The 24247-nt window shown below is 42.5% G+C and overlaps 3 protein-coding genes across 3 annotated transcripts; all 3 read right to left on the bottom strand.

Moving 5' to 3' along the window:
* Positions 1–218: 218 nt before the first annotated feature.
* Positions 219–6441, bottom strand: LOC141776698 (uncharacterized). Its single transcript, XM_074650453.1, has 3 exons — positions 6291–6441; positions 2549–2801; positions 219–748 (listed from the first exon to the last, which is right to left on the bottom strand). Exons 1-3 carry the CDS (start codon positions 6358–6360, stop codon positions 586–588), a joined length of 486 nt encoding a protein of 161 aa, XP_074506554.1. The 5' UTR covers positions 6361–6441; the 3' UTR covers positions 219–585.
* Positions 6442–8038: 1597 nt separating this feature from the next.
* On the bottom strand, positions 8039–15954 carry mcm6 (minichromosome maintenance complex component 6). Its single transcript, XM_074650426.1, has 18 exons — positions 15727–15954; positions 14902–15048; positions 13601–13711; positions 13175–13262; positions 12916–13077; positions 12656–12821; positions 12150–12295; positions 11886–12036; positions 11663–11804; positions 11167–11308; positions 10977–11084; positions 10377–10532; positions 10042–10170; positions 9769–9933; positions 9190–9316; positions 8871–9077; positions 8643–8782; positions 8039–8541 (listed from the first exon to the last, which is right to left on the bottom strand). The coding sequence occupies exons 1-18, from the start codon at positions 15822–15824 to the stop codon at positions 8431–8433; spliced, it is 2496 nt and encodes an 831-aa protein (XP_074506527.1). The 5' UTR covers positions 15825–15954; the 3' UTR covers positions 8039–8430.
* Positions 15955–21432: 5478 nt separating this feature from the next.
* On the bottom strand, positions 21433–24019 carry LOC141776693 (C-X-C chemokine receptor type 4-like). The gene is made up of 4 exons (XM_074650449.1): positions 23059–24019; positions 22742–22950; positions 22354–22637; positions 21433–22245 (listed from the first exon to the last, which is right to left on the bottom strand). Exons 1-4 carry the CDS (start codon positions 23071–23073, stop codon positions 21650–21652), a joined length of 1104 nt encoding a protein of 367 aa, XP_074506550.1. The 5' UTR covers positions 23074–24019; the 3' UTR covers positions 21433–21649.
* Positions 24020–24247: the final 228 nt, after the last annotated feature.

Genomic DNA, 24247 nt, shown 5'->3' with positions numbered 1-24247 from the left:
ATGAAAAAAAGTCAGTATGTTGGCGGAAAAATTTATTGAAAAAATTCATAGTATAGTATGCCAAAAAATGTCATGAAAAAAAGTCATAGTATAGTATGTCAAAAAAATGGTATGAAAAAAAAGTCAATTGTATTTATGAGTTTTTGATTTATGTGGTTCATATGCAGTTGTACCAGTGATGATTCTTGTTTATGTATTCACAAATTTAAAAATATACATTTATTTCCTTTATCATATTTATAGAACATCAGCGTCAAGGCTAATAAATATGTGATAATCCTCCAGATTCAATGAAGTGGTCAACTATAACAGTTATATTACATCTTTGTTCATGAGAAAGAAAGAAAAACAGCAGTTTTTGATTAAAAGCTCATTCACAAGCACGTTCCGTCTTTCCCAGATTTCCTGCATCTGCCTCGAGAAGAAATAGTCCACAAGAGGATTTGGATGTTTTAAACTCAAGCTCATAAAGTTGATGTCTCTTCTGTAATCAGTCTTTGGGCCGTAGTGCAGTGGAGTCAAAGTCTCAGTGGCGACATTCAGGATAGGTTGCAAATCATTGCAGCCGTACACACATCATTGGTCCTATTTGACATCCTCTGCATGATGGTTGTAGCGACTCCCTTCATATTCTCCGACATTTGACCTGTTCATCCTCTGTCGAACCTTCAGCTGCTTCAGACGGTTCTTGTCCACTTCTCTCTTGGCCAAGAGGAAGCCGATGATACCTGTGGGGAGGCCTATCATCCTGCAGGGGGGGGGATATTGATTATTAGATTGATTATTTTACTCAGTGGGCAATACAAACTGTCCATTATTGATGCTGAGTGTAGAGAAACTGTCCACATATTGCAGTACGGAGGGAGTAAACTGGGTGGGAATGCAAAAAGTGTTTGGTGGAAAGCTAATTCTAACAGCTTTCAATGCACTGTCTTCATATTCCCTTTTATAATGTAATCATCCAGTAATTATTTATTATTATCCTTAAACTTGAACACAACTCAGTTGCCAGTTTATTAGGTACACCTAGCTAAAACTAATGCAATCCAATAAAACAGACCTGCAATAAATCCTACCCTCATTGAAGCCGTTTCAGAGAGGAGTTGAATCAGCTTTATGGTCATTTCTGAGGTGTTGTTGAATTGTATTGTGTTAAACTGAGAGGTTATTCTAATATTTTGTCCACCCTGTTTGTGTGAGTGAGTGTACAGATTATAATGTAGATTATATTATCTTCATGTAGGTAGGACTTTTCTTGCAGGGCTGCTTTACTAAGAGTTTTAGTCTAATAAATCCACAACAGAGTGTATAATCTGGCTAGAGCATCCCTTTCAACTACTGTATTTCTACATGATTTCTGGTACAAGAATGTGAACAGTCAGTGTTGTCAGTTTCTGCATAACAGCGATCACTGTAGACGACAGCAGTCAATAATTTGACTGGTAAAACATGAATAATTTAGTAGATCCGACACACAGGCTGCCAAGGTTGTTACTGATGAGATGAACCAGCAGCAGCTCACTGTGCTTTAGGACCAAGGGATACCTTAAGATCCAAATAATCAACACTCAATCACACTTACATGTTATTAAAAAAAATAAACTCTTTCAGTACAACTACTCCAAAAACAGTAATGCTGCCCAAGTAGCAGTACTCATAGTGCAGGGTAATACTGATGATTCTCAAGGTAAATTACTCCGTGTGTAGAAGGGAGAATTATCTGTTGATGTTTGGTACAAACCCACATTACAATGATGACAAAAATATTCTGCCTGAGACTGACAATGAAGTCCATTTCATATTTTATTGCTCATATGATGATTTAGGGGATACATTATTTAGCAGAATGGCCATCATTTCTGATGACTTGAGTTGTGTTTTAAGGGATTTTATGTAAAGCTGGTGACAAAGTTCTTTGTTTGCATTGTAATGTTATATGTAAGAAATTATGTTTTATCACTACAACTTGTCTTAGAAGTAGGCTGTCAAACTTAACCTGATAACGCGTTAACACAAATTCGTTTTAATGCCACTAATTTCATTAACGCAATCGTATTAGGGCCACATTGAGGGAAAAAATCTGAGATTTCAAGAATAAAGTCATAACTTTAAGAGAAAAAAAGTCGTAATATTAAGAGAATAAAGTCATAAATTTACAAGAAAAAGTCATATTACGAGAATAAAGTCATATCTTTATGAGAAAAAAAGTCATAACATTACGAGAATAAAGTCATAACTTTACGAGAAAAAAAGAAAATAACATGTAAAAACTTTTGACTTTATCCTCATAATATTATGACTTTATTCTTGAAATCTCAGATTTATTTTTTTTCCCTCAGTGTGGCCCTAATACTCCGTCTAACTGTCATACCACAGACCTACAACAATGATAAATAAAAATGAAAATGTAAACAAAAAACAGTTATTCATTTCCATGTTTATAAATCCACAGGGAGCCACTGGAGAGGAGCTGAAGAGCTGCAGGTTGCAGACCCCTGACCTGCACTGAAGGGTGTATATAGAGTGAATATAGAGTATACAGACTCACCAGGCATAGCCGATCACCATCATGGGGTTCTTTGCCTTTTTCTTCTTGGGGATGTATTCAGGACCCTCCTCTTCCTCCTCCTCCTCCTCCTCCTCAGCCTTCCTCTTGTCTGTGCTGATCTGCTGTGTCGGTGGTTCTGTTCTGGAGCTGCTCAGGGAGGCAGCAGAGGAGACATGTAGCCGCAAACACCGACACACTGCCGGGGTTCTGCTCCTCTGTGTAAGCAGCCACCGGCCGGGAACAAGGTGAAGACCTAACAGAGGAGAAAACAGACATTTATTCCTCCATGATATGACTTTTATTTAATTTTTTTTATTTCAAAATTACAGTATACAAAGTAACAGCAGAAAACATTAAAAACATTTACATACGAAAGAAGCATAGCGAAAACATAAACAAAGACCTGTGACAAACATAAAAAGGACAACAGAAATAAAACAAAACAAACATAAAATAATAAAAATAACACAATAAAAAAAAAAATAAGTAGATAATAATAAAAAAGAAATTTTTTCATTGCTTTTTTTTGTTATGTGAGGAAGAAATTGTTGACAGAAATAATTCCATTTATTTCATAAATACAAAGAAATTAGGCTTTTCTTTGGGTAGATTTACTCTTGTGAATGTGGAACTTCACGAGAATTAAAATTTAATTAATAAGAAAAAAATGCATTACTGTCTTTGTCAGTGTAATCATAGCAACCCAATATAATATTTCTATATTACAGGTTCATGTTTCTCAACATTATTAAAGTTTTTAAGTGAAATTATTGTCATACTCTCGCGTGGTCTTTTTTTAATTTTCTGTTTGTTTTGTTTCATTTCTGTTGTTCTTTTATGTTTGTCACAGCTCTTTGTTTATCTTTTCGCTATGCTTCTTCTGTATGTTAATTATTTTAATGTTTTCTGCTGTTATAATGTATACTGTCATTTTGAAATAAAAAAACTAAAATAGAGATATAGTGAATTTTTATGTTTTATTTTTTTTTTACTTTTTCTTGAATTTCAATTATTTAGTAGTAGCCAAATATAATATTTCTATAGAACAGTGCAAAATCTGAGAAAATTTTAACAAATGTAAAATTATTGACATCTTTCCACAATTCACATGTAAATTTACAGGATCAGAATAAATGAGAGGAAGTTTCAGGATGTGATTCACAGAAGGAACAGTTTATATCTATATGTCACTCTTTAACTTCTGTAAGAAACGTTTCACTGGGTAGAATCTGTGATGATGTGACTCCTGTGAAGGTTCAGTCTGTGAAGGTTCAGTCTGTGATGATGTGACTCCTGTCTGAAGGTTCAGTCTGTGAAGGTTCAGTCTGAGATGATGTGACTCCTGTCTGAAGGTTCAGTCTGTGAAGGTTCAGTCTGTGAAGGTTCAGTCTGTGAAGGTTCAGTCTGTGAAGGTTCAGTCTGAGATGATGTGACTCCTGTCTGAAGGTTCAGTCTGTGATGATGTGACTCCTGTGAAGGTTCAGTCTGTGAAGGTTCAGTCTGTGATGATGTGACTCCTGTGAAGGTTCAGTCTGTGAAGGTTCAGTCTGTGATGATGTGACTCCTGTGAAGGTTCAGTCTGTGAAGGTTCAGTCTGTGATGATGTGACTCCTGTGAAGGTTCAGTCTGTGAAGGTTCAGTCTGTGATGATGTGACTCCTGTCTGAAGGTTCAGTCTGTGATGATGTGACTCCTGTCTGAAGGTTCAGTCTGTGATGATGTGACTCCTGTCTGAAGGTTCAGTCTGTGAAGGTTCAGTCTGTGATGATGTGACTCCTGTCTGAAGGTTCAGTCTGTGAAGGTTCAGTCTGAGATGATGTGACTCCTGTCTGAAGGTTCAGTCTGTGAAGGTTCAGTCTGTGATGATGTGACTCCTGTCTGAAGGTTCAGTCTGTGAAGGTTCAGTCTGAGATGATGTGACTCCTGTCTGAAGGTTCAGTCTGTGAAGGTTCAGTCTGAGATGATGTGACTCCTGTCTGAAGGTTCAGTCTGTGAAGGTTCAGTCTGTGATGATGTGACTCCTGTCTGAAGGTTCAGTCTGAGATGATGTGACTCCTGTCTGAAGGTTCAGTCTGTGAAGGTTCAGTCTGAGATGATGTGACTCCTGTCTGAAGGTTCAGTCTGTGAAGGTTCAGTCTGTGATGATGTGACTCCTGTCTGAAGGTTCAGTCTGAGATGATGTGACTCCTGTCTGAAGGTTCAGTCTGTGAAGGTTCAGTCTGAGATGATGTGACTCCTGTCTGAAGGTTCAGTCTGTGAAGGTTCAGTCTGAGATGATGTGACTCCTGTCTGAAGGTTCAGTCTGTGAAGGTTCAGTCTGAGATGATGTGACTCCTGTCTGGAGGTTCAGTCTGTGAAGGTTCAGTCTGTGATGATGTGACTCCTGTCTGAAGGTTCAGTCTGAGATGATGTGACTCCTGTCTGAAGGTTCAGTCTGTGATGATGTGACTCCTGTCTGAAGGTTCAGTCTGTGATGATGTGACTCCTGTCTGAAGGTTCAGTCTGAGATGATGTGACTCCTGTCTGAAGGTTCAGTCTGTGATGATGTGACTCCTGTCTGAAGGTTCAGTCTGTGATGATGTGACTCCTGTCTGAAGGTTCAGTCTGTGATGATGTGACTCCTGTCTGGAGGTTCAGTCTGTGAAGGTTCAGTCTGTGATGATGTGACTCCTGTCTGAAGGTTCAGTCTGTGAAGGTTCAGTCTGTGATGATGTGACTCCTGTCTGAAGGTTCAGTCTGTGATGATGTGACTCCTGTCTGAAGGTTCAGTCTGTGAAGGTTCAGTCTGTGATGATGTGACTCCTGTCTGAAGGTTCAGTCTGTGAAGGTTCAGTCTGAGATGATGTGACTCCTGTCTGAAGGTTCAGTCTGTGAAGGTTCAGTCTGTGATGATGTGACTCCTGTCTGAAGGTTCAGTCTGTGAAGGTTCAGTCTGAGATGATGTGACTCCTGTCTGAAGGTTCAGTCTGTGAAGGTTCAGTCTGTGATGATGTGACTCCTGTCTGAAGGTTCAGTCTGTGAAGGTTCAGTCTGTGATGATGTGACTCCTGTCTGAAGGTTCAGTCTGTGAAGGTTCAGTCTGTGATGATGTGACTCCTGTCTGAAGGTTCAGTCTGTGATGATGTGACTCCTGTCTGAAGGTTCAGTCTGTGAAGGTTCAGTCTGTGATGATGTGACTCCTGTCTGAAGGTTCAGTCTGTGAAGGTTCAGTCTGAGATGATGTGACTCCTGTCTGAAGGTTCAGTCTGTGAAGGTTCAGTCTGTGATGATGTGACTCCTGTCTGAAGGTTCAGTCTGTGAAGGTTCAGTCTGAGATGATGTGACTCCTGTCTGAAGGTTCAGTCTGAGATGATGTGACTCCTGTCTGAAGGTTCAGTCTGTGAAGGTTCAGTCTGAGATGATGTGACTCCTGTCTGAAGGTTCAGTCTGAGATGATGTGACTCCTGTCTGAAGGTTCAGTCTGAGATGATGTGACTCCTGTCTGAAGGTTCAGTCTGTGAAGGTTCAGTCTGAGATGATGTGACTCCTGTCTGAAGGTTCAGTCTGAGATGATGTGACTCCTGTCTGAAGGTTCAGTCTGCTTACAGCATATAAACAGGAACATGCAGCGGATTTGTCCTAATTTATTACACTACATGACATTATTTACACAAATGACTGTGTTGAAAGGTAGCTTGGATGTTAGTTGTATTAATCTCTTGAGGGTAACCTTTAACAAAACGTTTAATGTTAATATAATTTACCTTTTAGTGCTGTCCTGACTGCTGTCACGTAGGACACCGCCATGTTTGTTGAGTAATCTCGGTCGCGCATGCGCAGTGGCTCTCTGAGATCTCAGAGAGAGCGAGAGAGAGAGAGAGAGAGAGAGAGAGAGAGCGAGAGAGCGAGAGAGACAGAGAGAGAGAGAGAGAGAGAGAGAGAGAGAGAGAGAGAGAGAGAGAGGAGAGAGAGAGAGAGAGAGAGAGAGAGAGAGAGAGAGAGAGAGAGAGAGAGAGAGAGAGAGAGAGAGAGAGAGAGAGAGAGAGTGAGAGAGAGAGAGAGAGAGAGAGAGAGAGAGAGAGAGAGAGAGAGAGAGAGAGAGAGAGAGAGAGAGAGAGAGAGAGAGAGAGAGAGAGAGAGAGTGAGAGAGAGAGAGAGAGAGAGAGAGAGTGAGAGAGAGAGAGAGAGAGTGAGTGAGAGAGAGAGAGAGAGAGAGAAAGAGACTTTTATTTACTCCTCTACTTCATGTTTTTTTGGGGGGGGTTTGTTGTTTTTTACATTTATCCTTTGATATTGCAATATATTGTTATTCATGTTTTTTTCTTTTAAAATATTTAAATATTGTAATTTGCTTAATGAATTGTATATACTGTATATAGATGTTTTTGTTTTGTTCTTTTTCATTTATTATTGAATTGACGCTTTGGCAATATTGTTCACCTGACAGTCATGCCAATAAAGCAAATTGAATTGGATTGAATTGAGAGAGAGAGGCAGAGAAAGAGAAAGAGAGGAGAGAGAGAGAGGGGGGAGAAAGAGGGAGAGAGAGAGAGAGAGAGAGAAAGAGAAAGAGAGGAGAGAGAGAGGGGGGAGAAAGAGGGAGAGAAAGAGAGAAAGAGAGAGAAAGAAAGAGAAAGAGAAAGAGATAGAAAGAGAAAGAGAGAGAAAGAGAGATGGAGAGATAGAGAGAGAGAGAAAGAAAGAGAGAAAGAGAAAGAGAAAAAGAGAAAGAGAAAGAAAGGGAGAGAAAGAGAGATAGAGAAAGAGAAAGAAAGGGAGAAAAAGAGAGAAAGAAAAAGAGATAGAGAGAAAGATAGAGAGAGAAAGAGAAAGAAAGAAAAAGAGATAGAGAAAGAGATAGAGAGAGAAAGAGAGAAAGAGAAAGAGAAAGAGAAAGAGAGAGAAAGAGAAAGAAAGGGAGAGAAAGAGATAGAAAGAGAAAGAGAAAGAAAGAAAGAGATAGAGAGAGAAAGAGATAGAGAAAGAGAAAGAGAGAAAGAGAAAGAGAAAGAAAGGGAGAGAAAGAGAGAGATAGAAAGAGAGAGAAAGAGAGAGAAAGAAAGGGAGAGAAAGAGAGAGATAGAGAGAGAAAGAGAGATAGAAAGAGAAAGAGAAAGAGAGAGAGAAAGAGAGAGAAAGAGAGAGAGATAGAGAGAGAAAGAGAGAGAAAGAAAGGGAGAGAAAGAGATAGAAAGAGAAAAAGAAAGAGAGAGAAAGAGAAAGAAAGGGAGAGAAAGAGAGATAGAAAGAGAAAGAGAAAGAGAAAAAGAAAGAAAAAGAGATAGAGAAAGAGAGAGAAAGAGAGAGAGATAGAGAGAAAGAGAGAGAAAGAAAGGGAGAGAAAGAGAGAGAGAGAAAGAGAGAAAGAGTGAGTATAGTGCAGAAGAGACTGTTAAGAGTGAGTATAGTGCAGAGTAACTCCAGTAGCTTAGTCTATGAAAGTGCACTATGTGGACAACACTGATGTTCTGCAGGAAGGCATGAACAGCACAAAAATACAAAGCTAAGCAAGTTGTGTTTGTCAACATTTTTATTTATTTAACCAACATTTCCACTCACTTCATGTCATACTTTTACAAAAAAGACATATAACTTGAAACCATGGCGGTAAGTAAAGCCTCAAATATACAGTTATGGATAAACAGTTACACTATTCAGGGCAGTTCCCTTGACTGAGAGCCAAACAGACATAAACAGGATAGAAAGCAGCATATTTACAAAAGTCTGACTAAGAAACGTCTTTTGTTTTATCTTAAAGAGCCCCACAATCGTCTGTACAGTACACGTCCAATAACATCTCCAATGCTACTGCTATGTATGTGTTGTTACATATGAGCATTCAAAAACATCTTGAACATTATTGTTGAGGTTTAATAATCAACAAATCGTGGAAGCCGGAGGAGTTTAATCGTCCAGATTGTAGTTGGGGTTGACGACCAGAACGACTTCCTCTTCTGTGCTCGCAGATTCTGAGCCCTTCAGCCCCGACGGAGACAGCTCGATGAGGATGTGATCCTGGAGGAGGCAGGTCACACACACGGTTAAATTACGTTCAAATTTAAAATGACTGCTAGGAGGAAATGTGTGGTTGTGTTTTTTGCGGCGGTTGAACTCACATAGTGCACCAGCCTGTGGAGGACCTTCTCTATCAGACCCTTCTTATTGACGAGCTCCTCCTCGGAGTCGATCTCTGACTCGATCTCCTTCAGGTACCAGTTCACCACCGCACTCTTCTTCAGCTCCTCCTCTTCCTCGGCTGAAATGCAGACAGCAGTGAAGAGGTTAGACTGAATAATGATTTTAAAAAAAGACTATTAAGTTATTTTCAGAGAGGCGTCTCCTACCTTCCTCCGCCCGGCGCAAATGCAGGACCAGCAGGTTGGAGATGCGTCTGTACTCGGGGAAGGACAGGCGGAGAGACGGTTTGGGCTGGCTGCCGGTCTCCGCGTGGCCGTTCACGCCGTTGACATGTCCGTTAATTCCATTGGCGAGCCCGTTAACACCTTCCGCATGGCCGTTTACGGCATTCACTCCGTTGGGGACGGCGTTTCCTGTGGATAAAAAACAAATTTGCTTCAGATAAAACCTGGATCTTATCTCCAGACACAAACTACAGGTCTAGTATAGTAGGTATAGAGAGTGAGCATTTGTGTGCGTCTGTACCATCCTCCTGCTGCTGCTCGTCTTCCTCCAGTTCGTCGTCCTGCTCCAGGTTGATGTCGGGCGTCTCCACTCTGATGATGGATTTGTTCAGAAGACGGAAGGCTTCCTTCACATGTTTGGGCTGCACCTGAAGACACGAAGAGAAAAGCAAAACTTGTAATATGCTTGGGGACGTATGCTCACTTCCAGCTTCATACTTGTACTTTTGGTTTCTACTAGAACATGTTTCCATGCTTTAATGTTCAAAGAACACATTATTATTCTCATACGGTCTGAATATACCTGTGTCCACCCTCTGTCTGAAACGCTCTGTTTTAGCGTCTGTCTCTTTAAGACCCCCTCTTGAAAAAGTCCAGTTTGCTCCGATTGGCTTGTGAGAAAAATATGATGCACCTTTACAAAGGTAGTTCTCACGCTGTGGGCGATATATTCTAATGTTGAATCAGTTCCCAGGTTTTAAATGTATACTTGCAGCTCGCTTTATGCAGAACTGTCACTTTATGCATTACATTTTCTCCTGTATCCAAGTGTGTCGAACTTTTATAGTGTCTGTTCAAATCATTGTTGGCAGGTACTCACCTCGTCGCAGCAGTGCATGCGCGCCATGCCCTCTGAGAGGCGGATCATGCTCTCCAGCTGTCGCACCGTTATTCTCCAGGCCGACTTGGTCACACCCCCGGAGCCGTCGCGCTGTCGGAGGCGCTTGTACTGCTCGACGATGAACTCTTCGGATTCGCTGGAGATCTACATATGTGGAATACGCAGTGGTAAATCACAAGCATACAAATTGTTAACCCTGATCTCTAAACACACACACACACACACACACGATCTGTGCAGGCAGACGCACACCTTGGGTTTGAACTGCCTCGCAAAGAGCAGGTATCTGCGGATCTCGTCCAGAGAGTACAGTCTGTCCACAGACTCCTCTAGGCGGGAGTGCAGGTCCACGATGCGTCTGGCGATGGCGTAGTCCGTCACCTGAGATACACACAGACGCACATGCAGATAAAACGTTAATAATCCCTGTAGGACAATGGGATTGTTATAGCATCAGATAAGAGCATGCAAAAAAGAAAGGATTTATAAGAATACAACAAATAAGAATGCAGACAATTAAACAGCTGAACATGAAATTAAATGCAAGAATGAAAAATAGAACAAATGCACAGACTGTAAACGCGTACCTCATTGCAGTCGTCCACCAGGATGAAGAAGAGGTCGAAGCGGCTCATGATGGGGGCGCTCAGGTTGACGTTCTGCTTCAGGCTCTTGCTGCGGTCGTAGCGTCCACCGACGGGGTTGGCGGCAGCCAGGATGGAGGTGCGAGCATTCAGGGTGGCCTGGAGGAGACGGACAGTCTGGTTATTCTGCTGCAGACATGACTGAATGGCTTCCTTTTCATTTTGGCTTCTTGTGCATCTTGAAAGGAAGTTGCACTGTAACTGTTTTAGTTGCACTGGATTTGCATATCATGCTATAGAAATGTTTTTTATCTAGTCCTTTATGAGCATTAAGAAGTTTTCTCCTGACCAAAACGAGGTCTAGTATTTACAAGAAAACATAAAAAGTTTTTTTTGGATCTTTACTTCTGGCCTTCACCACAACGGAGTCAAGAAAACACATTTGGAGGAATTTCTATAATTCTTCAACAGACCAAAACATCATGATCTTTAACAGACTGCGAGGTTTGATGTACTTATGTACACATTATTAATGTGCCTAAAAACATTAGCGTCTCTCCCTTTTATATTATTTCAACGTTCAGTGTAATCCGGCTGCGTCACCTTGACTCCAGCCTTGGTGATGCTGATGGTCTGCTGTTCCATGGCTTCATGGATGGCCACCTGGTCCTTGATGTCCATCTTGTCAAACTCATCAATGCAGCACACGCCCTGGAAGAAAACACCGTCATTAATACCTCTTGAATACACTTAATGTCCTTCACGGTCTGCTTGATGAGTCTTTAACACTCACGTTGTCAGCCAGCATCAGAGCTCCAGCCTCGATGACGAACTCGTGGGACTCCTCGTCTCGGACCACGGCTGCCGTCAGACCTGCAGCGGTGCTGGCCTTGCCGCTGGTGTACACCGCTCTGGGGCTGAACTCCTCCACGTGCCTGCACACACACACATTTTAATCACCATTCAGACAGATCTGTGGACAGAGTCAATGCTGTCAGAACCTACATTTGATGGATTACAATCAGGGATGTCACGAGAACCGATACTTCAGGACCAATTTAAAATAGACAATTGAGAGGGAATTATGACCTGATTAATAACTTCCTAACAAAAACCAGTATGCAAACGGTAATAAAGGAGTGGATGTTGAAGCACATGGGATTTGTTTTACTTTTGCATTTCAACGAGGTTTTGAATTGTTACCGAGAATCATGGAATTTCACCGGTATCGGTATCGACTACAACATTTCTGGTAGTTACTGGAAATGTCTCTACGTCGTGTCACATACTTGAGGAACTGGCTCTTTGCGGTACTGGGGTCTCCGACGATGCAGACGTTGACGTCTCCCCTCAGCGAGGTCCTCTCCATGGTCGTTTTGGGAACGCCTCCGAACAGCATCAGCAGGATGCCGCGCTTCACCTCGTCGTTGCCTGTAAAAAACACACTCGTCATTTAACTGAAAATTCGCGGCTTCACAATGAAAATGTTCGACGACGGGGCGAAGCACTGACCGTGGATGGTGGGGAAGAGGCTGGTGCACAGGTTGTGGTACAAGTTCTTGTCCTGGCTCATCTCAAACACTTTCTCCCACTCCTTCTCCGTCATCTGGCTCTTGATGCTTTCTGCCGTCTGCTCCTCATCTCGCAGCTCCTTACCGCCAAACTACAACAAGAAAAAAAAAAACTTTTAATTGAACATGTTTGGATGAGAACAAAACTGTGGGTGTGATTACTATGGAAATGCGTTCATTATTAGCTTGTGTGTGCGTCTCTTACTCGTGGGTTGGTCGGGGCCACGTTGCAGGCCAGGAAGGCCAGTCTGTATGAAAGCTCTCTGACTCCCAGAGCTTTCAGTCCTCTCAGACCGTCAGCGTCAAAGCCCTGGGGTCCAGTTACACGGGTGCTGGTCTCTGCTCGCACACCTGGAGACGGGACGCCCATACAGACGGTCATCAGTTGTCGAATGTGATTTGTTCAAGTAATTTCTTGCTTTCACACTACGGCTGTGTCCCAAATCATTCACTCATTCACTACTCCCTACTCACTATCCAGGGAGTTGTACATGGAGGACTATTGGTGCCTTCAAATGGGGTCGCGTTTACTGTGTTCATGAGGAGAGTCCATAAGAACGCCCCCCTCTTGTGGTATTCACGACCTCGTAGGTGGACTCACTACATAGTCCACTAGATAACGAGTAGTGAATGATATCGGACCCATCCTATGTCACAATCTGTGACAATTTAAGTGACCTGAATGCTCAAAGTGTGTGGTCAAGATCATACCGGGAGTGCTGAGCTGAGAGACGTCCGGCACGACAATGAGGGACCCGATGAAGTCACAGCGGTCTCCGGCCTGAGCCGTCTCCACCGCCTCGGCCCTCAGGACGACCTCCAGGGAGCGTGGGATCGAACCGCGAGGCAGCTCCGCCTGCGTCTCCTGGATACGCACCTGAACACACAAGAGTTTAAGACTCAATCAGAAACCTTCAAGCTGTCATCAGTACACCCGTTTATGAGAGACACATGTCCTCGCTCATAGTTACCTTCTGGAAGTCGACAAACTTGGATTTGTGCGTGTCGAGGTGGAAGCGAGAGCGGTTGTTGCAGACGGGGTTTCTGCAGATGGTCGGTGGCGAGTATTTGAACTGCTGAGGGACGTCTTTGATCAGCGCCTGGCAGTCCATGCACAGGAAGGTGCCACTCACCTACAACAGACAAGCATCAACATTACTATATCTCACATCACAGCTTTGGTTTGTTTGTTTTTTTAAGCACCTCCATGCTGCCTGCAGGATATCTTACCAGTTCAGGGTGTACCGGGTGTGTCCTCACCACCTGACCACTGATCCTCACCAGGGTGCCAATACGCATGGATGACAGCTCACGGATCCTAGATCACACACAGGAAAAGGGGTTGATATATTGCTCTAGCTTTGCTCGTTTTAATTTGAAATATAAAATGACAATTTCTACAGTATTCAACTCTGCCGTAATAAGGACCGCTACAGGAAATCATTCCTGCCCACGGCCATATCAACATACAACGACTCTCCTCTGTGCCGCGAGAGGACACTTATCTTCTGAGAGGCAATGCACGACGCATATTCTACTTAAATGTGCACAGCAGAAATATATCTTTAATTCTATTTTATAGTATTTTGATATCTATTATCTACCAAATCACACCAAAACCAGCAGCTGATAGCAGGTTAGTGTCGTGTGTCTTACTTGTGTCTGGTGGGCAGATCCTCCAGGGCTACGTAGAACTCTTTGTTGAGAGGAACATTCCCATGGTCCCGAGCAAAGTTGCGCACTGCTCGACACAGGAAGGGGTAGACTCTGAAAACAGAATCCTTCATGTTAACAAATACCAGCATCCTACGTATCGTGATACAGGGGTTACGATTCAATAGACCACGATATAGCTTTATACCGTAAGCAAGGCGATATATTTCAATTTTTTAAATCTAATTTTAGGAAAACTGTCATAGTATAAAGAACACACCATCGTATACATAATATCTAAGTAAAAGAATGTTAACTTTTTTATACAATCAGAACAGTGGGATCTGCATTTCCATTTATCACAGTCGCTGTAACATCATAGCACTACTTTGAGAGGACACATACACTGGAAGAGTGCATCATTTTAGAAATTAAATAAAGTATTGGTTCATCTTTACATATAAACTATTACTACGACATACAATATCAGAAAACATAATATCACGATACACGATATTTCATGCACACCTGCCTCTCTGTCTGTCTGTCTGCTGGTGATTCCAGGCTATATAGACATCTTATTATATATTATAGATACCACAAATAACACAATAAAAGCACTTTAAGTATTAACACTAAATACAAACACACCACCTTAAACACTAAAATGTTCCAGTGTGAATATTATTGGAGTATTATAGGCCAACTGTTTTTTGTATGTATTTCATTGTTTTTATTGGATTGTTTTCCACTGTTTGGTTAGGGGGTTTTCTGCACATGTAGTGTACTTCTTGTTGTTGTTGTTTAACTTTTGTTGTATTTTTTTTAATTATGTTAGTTTAGATCTTTCTTCCTTTTTTGTTATTGTTTTTTTTTCTCCTGGGGTTTGGGGGGAGAGGTCCTTTGTATAAGCCTGTGGCTTCTTGACCTCTCCTGACACATTTCTTGTTTTGTTTTTTTTCATTGACTGGACTTTGTGCAGTTTTATATATGTGCAAATACAAAAAATAATAACTATAGAAGATGCAGAGCCCAAGTATTATAATACAGTAATAAAATCACATCTTATGACAGATACAGTTTAACATGCTTAAAGAAATAATAAAGAAATAGGAATAAGTGGTAAGAGATTGCTGATACACACACCAACATGTGAATAAGAGGACTACTGACACTTATTTATTTTTCCACTTCAAGCACCAAATGACAGTGAAAGTGTTGCTCACTCCAGCATTGTGATCAGAGTTCAAACTGAGGCTGCAGGTGCAACAGTGATGGTGGAGTTTGATGGTGGTCTAACTCACCTGTAGTACTCCTCCTGGATGGTGGTAGCCAGCTCCTGGTTGAAGCCCTCCAGGTCTGTGAAGCTCACCAGCAGGGTGTTCCTCTCAGGCCGGATCAGCTCCTCAGCCTCCCGGACATACTTCACCTCCCCATCACCGGTCTGGAACCTGCACAGTTACAGGATAGATGATTATTTGAGGCACCACAGACCAGAGAGCATCTCCACTCACAGAGCACCTTCTGGTTTCACAACAGCTTCTTCTCAGCTACAATCAGACTGGTGGCAAAGGACATTAAAGAGGGACACAAACACCCCACACCTCACCTCCATATTGACACACAGTACACCTGGACTGTAATGCTGTGCAATATGCTGCCTTCCACTGTGTAATTGTCTGAAATATATTATTTATTTTTTAAAATATTTTTAAAAGTTCTTTAAACATGGTCATGGAGCATATATAATGTATATTTGTATTCTGTGGGTATCGTTCCTATGCAGATGGTAGTTTCGTTTATTTATTGATTACACTGAGGGCGTTTTATATTTTAATAATTTATTTATTTATTGTGTTGAGTTGAATGTGCTACTTATTTTGTACTTTAATAACCTTGTGCCCTTTCTACCTTTTTTCTTTTCTTAAAACTGACTCGGTGTAAACTGCTCAGGATTCCAAAGTACTTATTATAGGAGCAAATAAAACTCTTGAATTATTTATGATACACAGCATTAGATCCTCATAGTTACAGATAAAAAAATATACTTTAAAATGATGCATCGTGCGCTCAACTCGTGCACAGCCCCGTTCCGGCCCACAACAACACAATGAAGCCTGCTGACTTACTCCTCCAAGAAAGCCTGGAATAACTTCTGACATTTTTCAGCCAACTCGTCCTTCACCATCTCTCCAGCATTCTCCGCGGTTGCTGTGGCAACGTCCATGTTGAAACTGGAATACAAAGTTCAAAAACTTGTGCAAAAATAAACCCAGACCGAGCCGTACAGCTCCTCTCCAGACAGACTCACTGCAGCACGTTACAGTCCACCGACAACAGAGAGAGTCAGTTTCGCGCGAAAAAGAGAGACACGTGATCTTTGGCGCGCCGCGTTCGACCAATCGGTGAGGCCGTGCGAATGTTCTCCGTCTAACAGCCAATCAGGAGTTAGGATATCAAATGACGCGGGGTTCTTCTGCTCTGTTTCCCGCGGTACACTTCCTGTTTCAAGCCAATAAAGTTTAGGAGAAAAAATGTGTTTAAAATTTTTTTTTTTTATTATTTGTTCTCTTTTTGTCTGAACATTAGTACATTAAATTAATTTGACATAAGATGGACATAATACAGACAAGCAGTGGTGAAAGAAGTATTCAGATCTTTTACTTAAGTAAAAGTAGCAATACTACAGTGTATATATATATATATAAATATATATATAATATAATATACAAAATATAATATATAATATACAAAACTTTTGAATATATATATATATTTATCATCATCATCATCATTATTATTGTAGTGTCTCTAAATGACTACAGGTGTCTTGAGATAACTTCTGTTTTGATTCAACGCTATATAAAAATAGATTGAATTGAATTGAAGAAAATATTAATGTTATTATTGCATATAATAACAGTAACATCAGTATTGCCAATATGTGTGTAAGCCACAAATTGAATGTAGTGTTACAGTTCCCCATTGTGACCACTGTAGGGCAGTGAACACTCATAATTCGAAATACACTCATCAACAGTCAACTCAATCGAGAAACATCATCATACTAACATTTGCTTCTCATACAAAGGGAGCAAAGTGGGTGCTGGTATTTTGGGGTACAAATCTGTACCAGTTCAGCCTGAACTAAAGGTACAGTTACTGCAATAGACACCTAGGTGGTACAGGTAAAAAAGTATTCGTCCACCATTGGACGCGTTGGTTGGTGGGAAGCCAGCAGCAGCTGTTCTCTATGAAGGACGAGAGCCTTTAGGGACTGAATGTTTGATATTCAAAAGATAGCATTTGGGTGGAGAATCACCTCAAGAGTTAATATAAACTGTATTCTTGAGAGGAGTGTGTGCCGGGTCCAAAGAAAGCTGCCATCCCAAATGTCCTATCTTGTTTCTGTCTCATCACTTATTACTTACAGTAGGAGTAAACTGATGGTTTTCTGACTCAAATTCCAATTTTCCATGTAACTTACAGCGTAATATAACTTGGCCCATGAATCATCACTGGAGGAGGCTGTTTGTTAATAAGGACAAAGAAACAGAGCAATGCACCGTAGTAATATACTATAGTGGTTATAATGGTTGAGGGGAAAGTAGAGCCAAACTACATGCTATCATCATTTGCATGTCATAATACACTTTTATGTGCTATATCAATTAACAAGTTGTAAATATATTAAAACATGTCTTCATAATTTATCTGATTGTGAAATATAAAGTATTATATACATTTATTATATATTACATTCATGAAAAAAATATCTATTTATAGTTATTTTCTTTTCTTTTTCAGTAACAACTGAGCAAATACCATTTACTGATGAAGGCCATGAGATGCAGCTGAAAGCTCCTGTGGAAATCTAGTAAGTGGTCCTTGAGTTAAGAATTAGTTGCGAAACTGTTATTTCTGAGATTACTATATGAATGAACCCTCAAGATCAACAATTTCAAACCTTACCAGTGTAAGGATCTCTTTACGTATGTTTGTTCATATATAACTGAATATGACTACAGCTGTGTTATATTGTGTCAGTCATTCATTATCTGCTTGTGGATGCTTCATAAGAGGAGTTATACTTATAAAATGTCCTTGTATCTGCTTAAAACTACACGTTATTAATCCTTGCAGTCAGCCTCTGCAGGGTTCAGTCCCAGGACCATCTGTGACCGACCAACACTGATCTCTACTCTATTATTCCATTAATGTCTATTTCTGCTCCCAAGTCATTCTCACGTCTCCACCTGCTGAGGCCAATACAAACACTCCCGGCAGGCTATTGGTTTCACCTGTCACATTGTATGAATCCACCAGGAACCACGGAGGAAGTCATCGCAGGCCATTTGGATGCAACCCAGTCTTTCTCTCCCTCTTTATTTTTCCTTTTGTCTTGACCTCTGCTTTTCCCACGATTGTTCAACAGCAGGAAGCTCAGCTTGTCTGAGTATAAAGGGAACTTGACCATCTGTAGGCAAACACACACACGCACACACACACACACACACACACACACACACACACACACACACACACACACACACACACACACACACACGTACTCATACTCATACATGCACCACAAGAGCATCAGTGCCATCAAGGTTGGTGGGAAGGGCTTTTTATATGATATTTTTCTTTGTAATGTAATAAAATGGGTGTAAAAGCAACATATAAATGTACCTCAAAAATGTATTTAAGTAGAGGTATGTTCCATCACTGTTAGTACAATTACTGCTGCTACTATATAGTAATAAAACACACACAGCCGGTAGGTTCAGATCAAACACCGTCTGTAGTAACACTCGCTCATGTATTGTGGTGTATTCATGCAGCACTCACCAAACCAACGTGTGCTCCACGGAGAAGACAACCTTGATGGCGTCAGATTTGTGGCCGCACGTGAAAAACAAGACGACCGGAACAAACAGTTGCAAGAGCAGCAGGATATGAAAGAGGAGAGGGTAGAGATGGTTTAGAAAAGAGTCGTTTCCTGGTGTATTTGCATTCACACGGTGACACATTTTCATTGTTTTGGTGGTGGACCCCCCGATCGCACTCTGGACTGGCATTCAAGTTCATGGGTGCTCACAACCAAATCAATACTGACAAGGCAACCAAGCAGCATTTCAGCATTTTATACAATCCCTGACTGGTATAGTCGGTAAGTGAAGCTAAATGTGTCACTTGCTGTGAGAACCAGACTGAAGGCAAAAACAAGCAAGAAGTGAAATTAGTCTCACAGACCTGGCTAGTGACCACTGAGGAAACAATGTCTGCTGATGTCTGCAGTTCATAGATTTCAGACAGTATTGTTTGCCAAGTTTTGGAACCAAATATTGAAAATGAAGATCCACTAATGTAGGTGTAAAACCCCCCAAATTAAATCTGAAAGTCAGCACTTTGAAGGGGGAACAACACCTAAATGAAGAATTCCAACATGGCTTAATAAACCATATAATAATAATTGAGACTCAAAACTTTCAGACAAAATTCATAATTTGGTTATTAGATCATTTTATTACACGGCTGTTATGAGTACTGGATTCTGATTGGTCAATCATGGCGTTCTACGGTCTGTTATTTCTGTATAGCAGACCGTTGCTATGGGTGCAGTTCTGATGTCGGACTCTGGCGGACCGTTTTTGTGTCAACTTGTTGATTTTCTTTTAAGTAAGTAGCCGTGTAATAAGCGTGATAATGTACAGTTAGCAGGTCATTGTTGTGAAAGAAACCACTTCAGGGCAATGAGAGACCCTTACGTTTAGCATTGGCATCGCCCTGTTGTGTTTCTTTCACAACAATGACCGGCTCGTTGTACATTATCCCTTACGTATTTAAACTGGCCTACTCTCTCTAGAACTCATCATCACCCATCATATGTGTCTGTACAAATATGTTTCTGTCATGTCCTGTTGTTTTTAGATTATTTTATCTGTCAATGTTTTAACTGATTTTTGTAAGGTGTCCTTGGGTGTCCAGAAAGGCGCCACTAAATAAAATGTATTATTATTATTATTATTATTATTACGTATTTGTATCACTCATAATATCAAAACCCGGCTTGGGGCCCTTCTATGTGGAGTTTGCATGTTCTCCCCGTGTCAGCGTGGGTTTTCTCCAGGTTCTCAGGTTTCCTCCAACAGTCCACAGACATGCATCCATCATCCGTAACCACTTATCCTATTCAGGGTTGCAGGGGGCTGGAGCAGATCCCAGCTGACCTTGGGCGAAGGCGGGGTACACCCTGGATAGGTCGCCAGACTATCCCCGGGCTGACACATAAAGACAGACAACCATTCACGCTCACATTCACACCTACGGGCAATTTAGAGTCAACAATTAACCTGCATGTCTTCAGACTGTGGGAGGAAACCAGAGAACCCGGAGAAAACCCACGCTAACACGTGGAGAACATGCAAACTCCTGAATAGGATAAGCGGCTACAGATAATGAATGTATGGAACATTCATGAGAGCTAACAACATCCTGACTTTGACCACTTTACAGATTTACTGTATGTTTACACATCACCACTTTACTTGGTCATTCATGATGTCCTTCAGTGTGTCTCTCCTGCATGCTGTTAAACTGATTTATCCTGTAGCAGCTCTCTGCTGTGTGTGTTGGGGAGTGCGGAGCTGCTCGGGGTGTTTGATTGTCTTAGCTGCTTGTTTTTCCTAAAATGAGCTGCAGGAAGTCTTTCCTGTTTTGAATACACTATGAATAGAAGAGAGTTGTGTGTCTTTGTGTGTGTGAAGGAGAGAGAGACAGAGAGAGAAAGATATGGGGGCAGATAATATATGAAAAGGTACGTTTTCTGTCTACATTGGCTGTGTGTGAAATGGTTCCACAACCATTTCTGTACATATAAAGCCACAAAGCACATGATAGGACGCAGTTACAGCGATGCCACAGAATCAACTCCTCATTGTGATGCTGAGTAACTGTATTCTTCCTTTTTGCCTCTCTCACAACCCTCCTCTTCATCCTCTCTGCTCCAGGAAACAGGACACAGTAAACTTCCAGCTTCTGTTTCTCTCACTTCCAGGTGGAAGTAGGTATGTGGGAAGCACTTTGTATGTGTATGTGTGTGGGTGTATGAGTGCATTTAAGTAGTGGAAAAATGGACCTCCTGACCCCTTCATGCTCCCCTCGCTCTCACGTAGAAGAAGCAAACTGTTTATATCATCAACATAAATCTGCACACCCCAAAACAGTGACACAAACACACACACATAAACGCACAAATGCGTGTGACTCAGATATACCTGGCTTTCACTAGCACAGTTTCATTTTTCGAAAGAACTTGACTGTGTCCGTGCTCCGGATCAGTGGATTCAGATGTCAGGCGGCTGAGTGATCATGAATCAACACAAAGGGAGACGAGTTGATGATAATAAAGATTACGCCACAATGCCAACTGATTTCGACACTTATTTTTCAAAGAATCTGTATCTGTGAAGCACCAGCTCTGCGACCAAGCACACCACACACAAAGTAAACTGGTAGTGTTTCCAAAAAGATATCATGATTTGCAGCTTTGGATACAGTTGTCGGCCGATATTTAAACCACGTATGAGACCAAATAGATTGGATTCAGGCTTGTTCTTCCTATTCCACCTCTCCTGACCCTTTCCAATGTTTTTTCTGAGATAAAGCTTGCTTGATAAGTCTCAAAATTGTTTGTGTAATTGGGGCCTTACTGATATCTATCTCACCCACTGAGGGCGAGGGTGGCATTCGCTGTGGTTGAGTGGTTCAAGTACAAGTCAGGAATTCACAGTTTCACTCAGGATGCAAGAATCACAAGAAGACATTTTCACAAATACGGGTATTTTATTGCAAACATCAACAAGCACAGCAGCACTGAAAACAAACCTAACAACAGTATTTACAGGAGAACCCCCACGGTGAGGGAGAAGACGAGTCGTGGGCCAGCAGACTGCTTCTTACTTTCTCAAACACTTTGTGTAAACGTCCTTAACACACACACATATACACAGTATATACACAAATATATGTAGACAGCACAAGCAAACACTAGCTGGAATGTAAACTGGAGGACTCGGACTCTGTGGTCGTGGAAGCCCCTGGGCGTCTCCGTGGTAAAATCTTCAAACTGGATGCTCGGCTCAGAGTGAGGGCTCTGCGGGCCGAGCTCTTGAACCCGGCCCCCAGGAAGGCGTACAGCAGCGGGTTCAGGCAGCAGTGCGCGAACGCCATGGGCTCGGCCACCGACAGCCACACGCCCAGCACGGCCTCCAGGCTGCAGCCGCGGGGCAGCACCTCAAAGCGCAGCAGAGCATCCACGGAGATGCCCACTCCGTAGGGCAGCCAGCACACGAAGAAGCAGAGGACCAACGCGATGGTGGTCCTCACCGCTCGCCGCTTCTGCCTCTGGCCCCCGAGCGGGCCCCGGGTCAGCCTGGTGACGATGACGCAGTAACACACCAGGAGGACCAGGCCTGGGATCACCAGACCCACCAGCACCAGCTGCAGGTGGAAGATTGCAACCCAGAGAGGAGCGCTGTCTGCTGGGTAGAACCGCTGGCACAGAGTGGACCCCTCGCCTCCTTCCTGAGTCCGGGCAAACACCAGGTCAGGCACCGCCAGGAGGCCAGCGGGCAACCACGCACCTGCAGGGAGAGGAGAAGATAGAACAAAGTAAGGGACTGTGGGAGGAAGAAAGAAGAAGAGGAGAGTTGGGATAAAGAAAGCACCAACAGAAATCTTTCGACACTCACCCACATAAACCAGTCTGTGTGCCAGCAGCTGCCTCAGCCCACCGGTGTTGGTGTCCGTGGCTCGGACCACTGCCAGGTAGCGGTCCAGGCTGATGAACGCCAGGATGAGCACGCTGCCGTACAAGTTGACCGTGTAGATGACGTGCACGCCAACGCAGGTGGCCGCTCCGAAGCGCCAGTCGGACAGGGCCGAGTCCACGGCCCAGAACGGCAGCGCCAGAACGAAGAGGAGGTCAGCGGCAGAGAGGTGGAGGCGATACCGGTCCGTGAGGCTGCACTTTGACCTGTAGACCAACACGGGAGGGGAAACCATTACGCCCATTTCTTATTGGTTCAGACACAAAGACATTTATCAGATCAACCACCAACCCTGCACCTATTCTCTCACCTGCGTTGGCAGCCCAGCACTATGACGACCAGGCCGTTCCCAGTGATGCCCAGGATGAAGATGAGGGCGTAGACCACGGGCAAGAAGACCCGCTGGAGGTCAGCAGGCATCACGTGCTCCAGATCACAGGGCTCCTCCAGATCGCCCCCCATGTCACCAGAACCAGAGCCTGAGCCCGTGTCATTGATGTCGTAGTCGAAGACGATATGCTGGAGAGATGAAGATGATGATGATTAAGGGCAGGAAGCAAAAGAAAAATTGATCCGAAAAACAGATTTGTGAATTTACATAAAACCACGTCTGACTGACGACCTTACCTCATAATAGGACATGATGGAGGCAGTTCCTCTCCTCTCTCAGCTGAGTGAAGTTGAGACGTCTGTCTACAGGGGATATATAGTCGTGCTCACGCTCCTCCCCTCAACACTCCGACACATCTGTGTTCCTGCCGATACGTTTTTCCTGTTTTCGAGGTGTCAGGTGCTGATAGTGGTTCTATCACAGGATACCGCGTTGCGTGTGTGCGCTGCTTGAATTGTTTTGGCCCTGAGACCTCTGGGCTTGTGATAATCGGGACCTATTGGCAACAGGGAAGACTGCCGATGAGGATCAGACAATGTGTAATGTGTGTGTGTGTCTCTCCAAACTCCATGCTCTGTTGAATCAGAACAAGCAGCAGGAGTTTCAGCTCTCACCAGAGTGTGGACATACTTGTTTCAGTGTCTTGTGTGATTCATGCGAGGGAGACAGAGACGCAGGGAGAGGAGAAGGAATGGGAGATGATTATCAGCAGTTTAACGCTGTAACACTTCCTCTGATCTTTCACTGTCAACGGACCATGAGTGTGTGTTTGGGAAATTAGTGCGTCACCTTTCTGAGAGCAAAATAACACTTTGTTTTTTCACACACCAACACAATTTTTATTATGATTAGGGCTGTCAAAGTTAACGCGATAACGCAACTTCACTCTGACACCACTAATTTCTTCAACGCATTAACGCAACATGCAATTTTTAGGTTGTAGTGGGCTCAGTTTTTAAAGCTAGAGTGAAGATGCACCATATGAAACTAGAAAACTTAATGAATCCATTGGTACCAACCATGTCATACTAGCTTGTCACGAAGGAGGTTAAATAACGCTTCAAACTTGGGCTAGATATCGGCGAGGAAAAAACTGGCCATTATCAAAGGGGTCCCTTGACCTCTGACCTCAAGATATGTGACTGAAAATGGGTTCTATGGGTACCCACGAGTCTCCCCTTTACAGACATGCCCACTTTATGATAATCACATGCAGTTTAGAGCAAGTCATAGTCAAGTCAGCACACTGACACACTGACAGCTGTTGTTGTCTGTTGGGCTGCAGTTTGCCATGTTATGATTTGAGCATATTTGTTATTCTAAATGCAGTACCTGTGAGGGTTTCTGGACAATATTTGTCATTGTTTTGCGTTGTTAGTTGATTTTCAATAATATATACATACATTTGCATAAAGCAGCATATTT

This window comes from Sebastes fasciatus, chromosome 11, assembly GCF_043250625.1.
Source record: "Sebastes fasciatus isolate fSebFas1 chromosome 11, fSebFas1.pri, whole genome shotgun sequence".
Lineage (NCBI taxonomy): Eukaryota > Metazoa > Chordata > Actinopteri > Perciformes > Sebastidae > Sebastes > Sebastes fasciatus.
This window is presented reverse-complemented; position numbering and strand designations above follow the sequence as displayed.

Coding starts and splice junctions, on each gene's coding strand:
- mcm6 (XM_074650426.1), bottom strand. CDS start 15,824: ATGGACGTTGCCACAGCAACCGCGGAGAATGCTGGAGAGATGGTGAAG. Junction 13,263..13,600: donor GATCTGCCCACCAGACACAA/GTAAGACACACG, acceptor TGTGTGATCTAG/GATCCGTGAGCTGTCATCCA. Junction 12,296..12,655: donor CTCTCAGCTCAGCACTCCCG/GTATGATCTTGA, acceptor TCCCGTCTCCAG/GTGTGCGAGCAGAGACCAGC.
- LOC141776698 (XM_074650453.1), bottom strand. CDS start 6,360: ATGCGCGACCGAGATTACTCAACAAACATGGCGGTGTCCTACGTGACA. Junction 2,802..6,290: donor AGTCAGGACAGCACTAAAAG/GTAAATTATATT, acceptor CTCCTCTGTTAG/GTCTTCACCTTGTTCCCGGC. Junction 749..2,548: donor ATGGTGATCGGCTATGCCTG/GTGAGTCTGTAT, acceptor CCCCCCCTGCAG/GATGATAGGCCTCCCCACAG.
- LOC141776693 (XM_074650449.1), bottom strand. Junction 22,638..22,741: donor GTGCTGGGCTGCCAACGCAG/GTGAGAGAATAG, acceptor GTTGGTCTACAG/GTCAAAGTGCAGCCTCACGG. Junction 22,246..22,353: donor ACACAGACTGGTTTATGTGG/GTGAGTGTCGAA, acceptor CTCTCCCTGCAG/GTGCGTGGTTGCCCGCTGGC.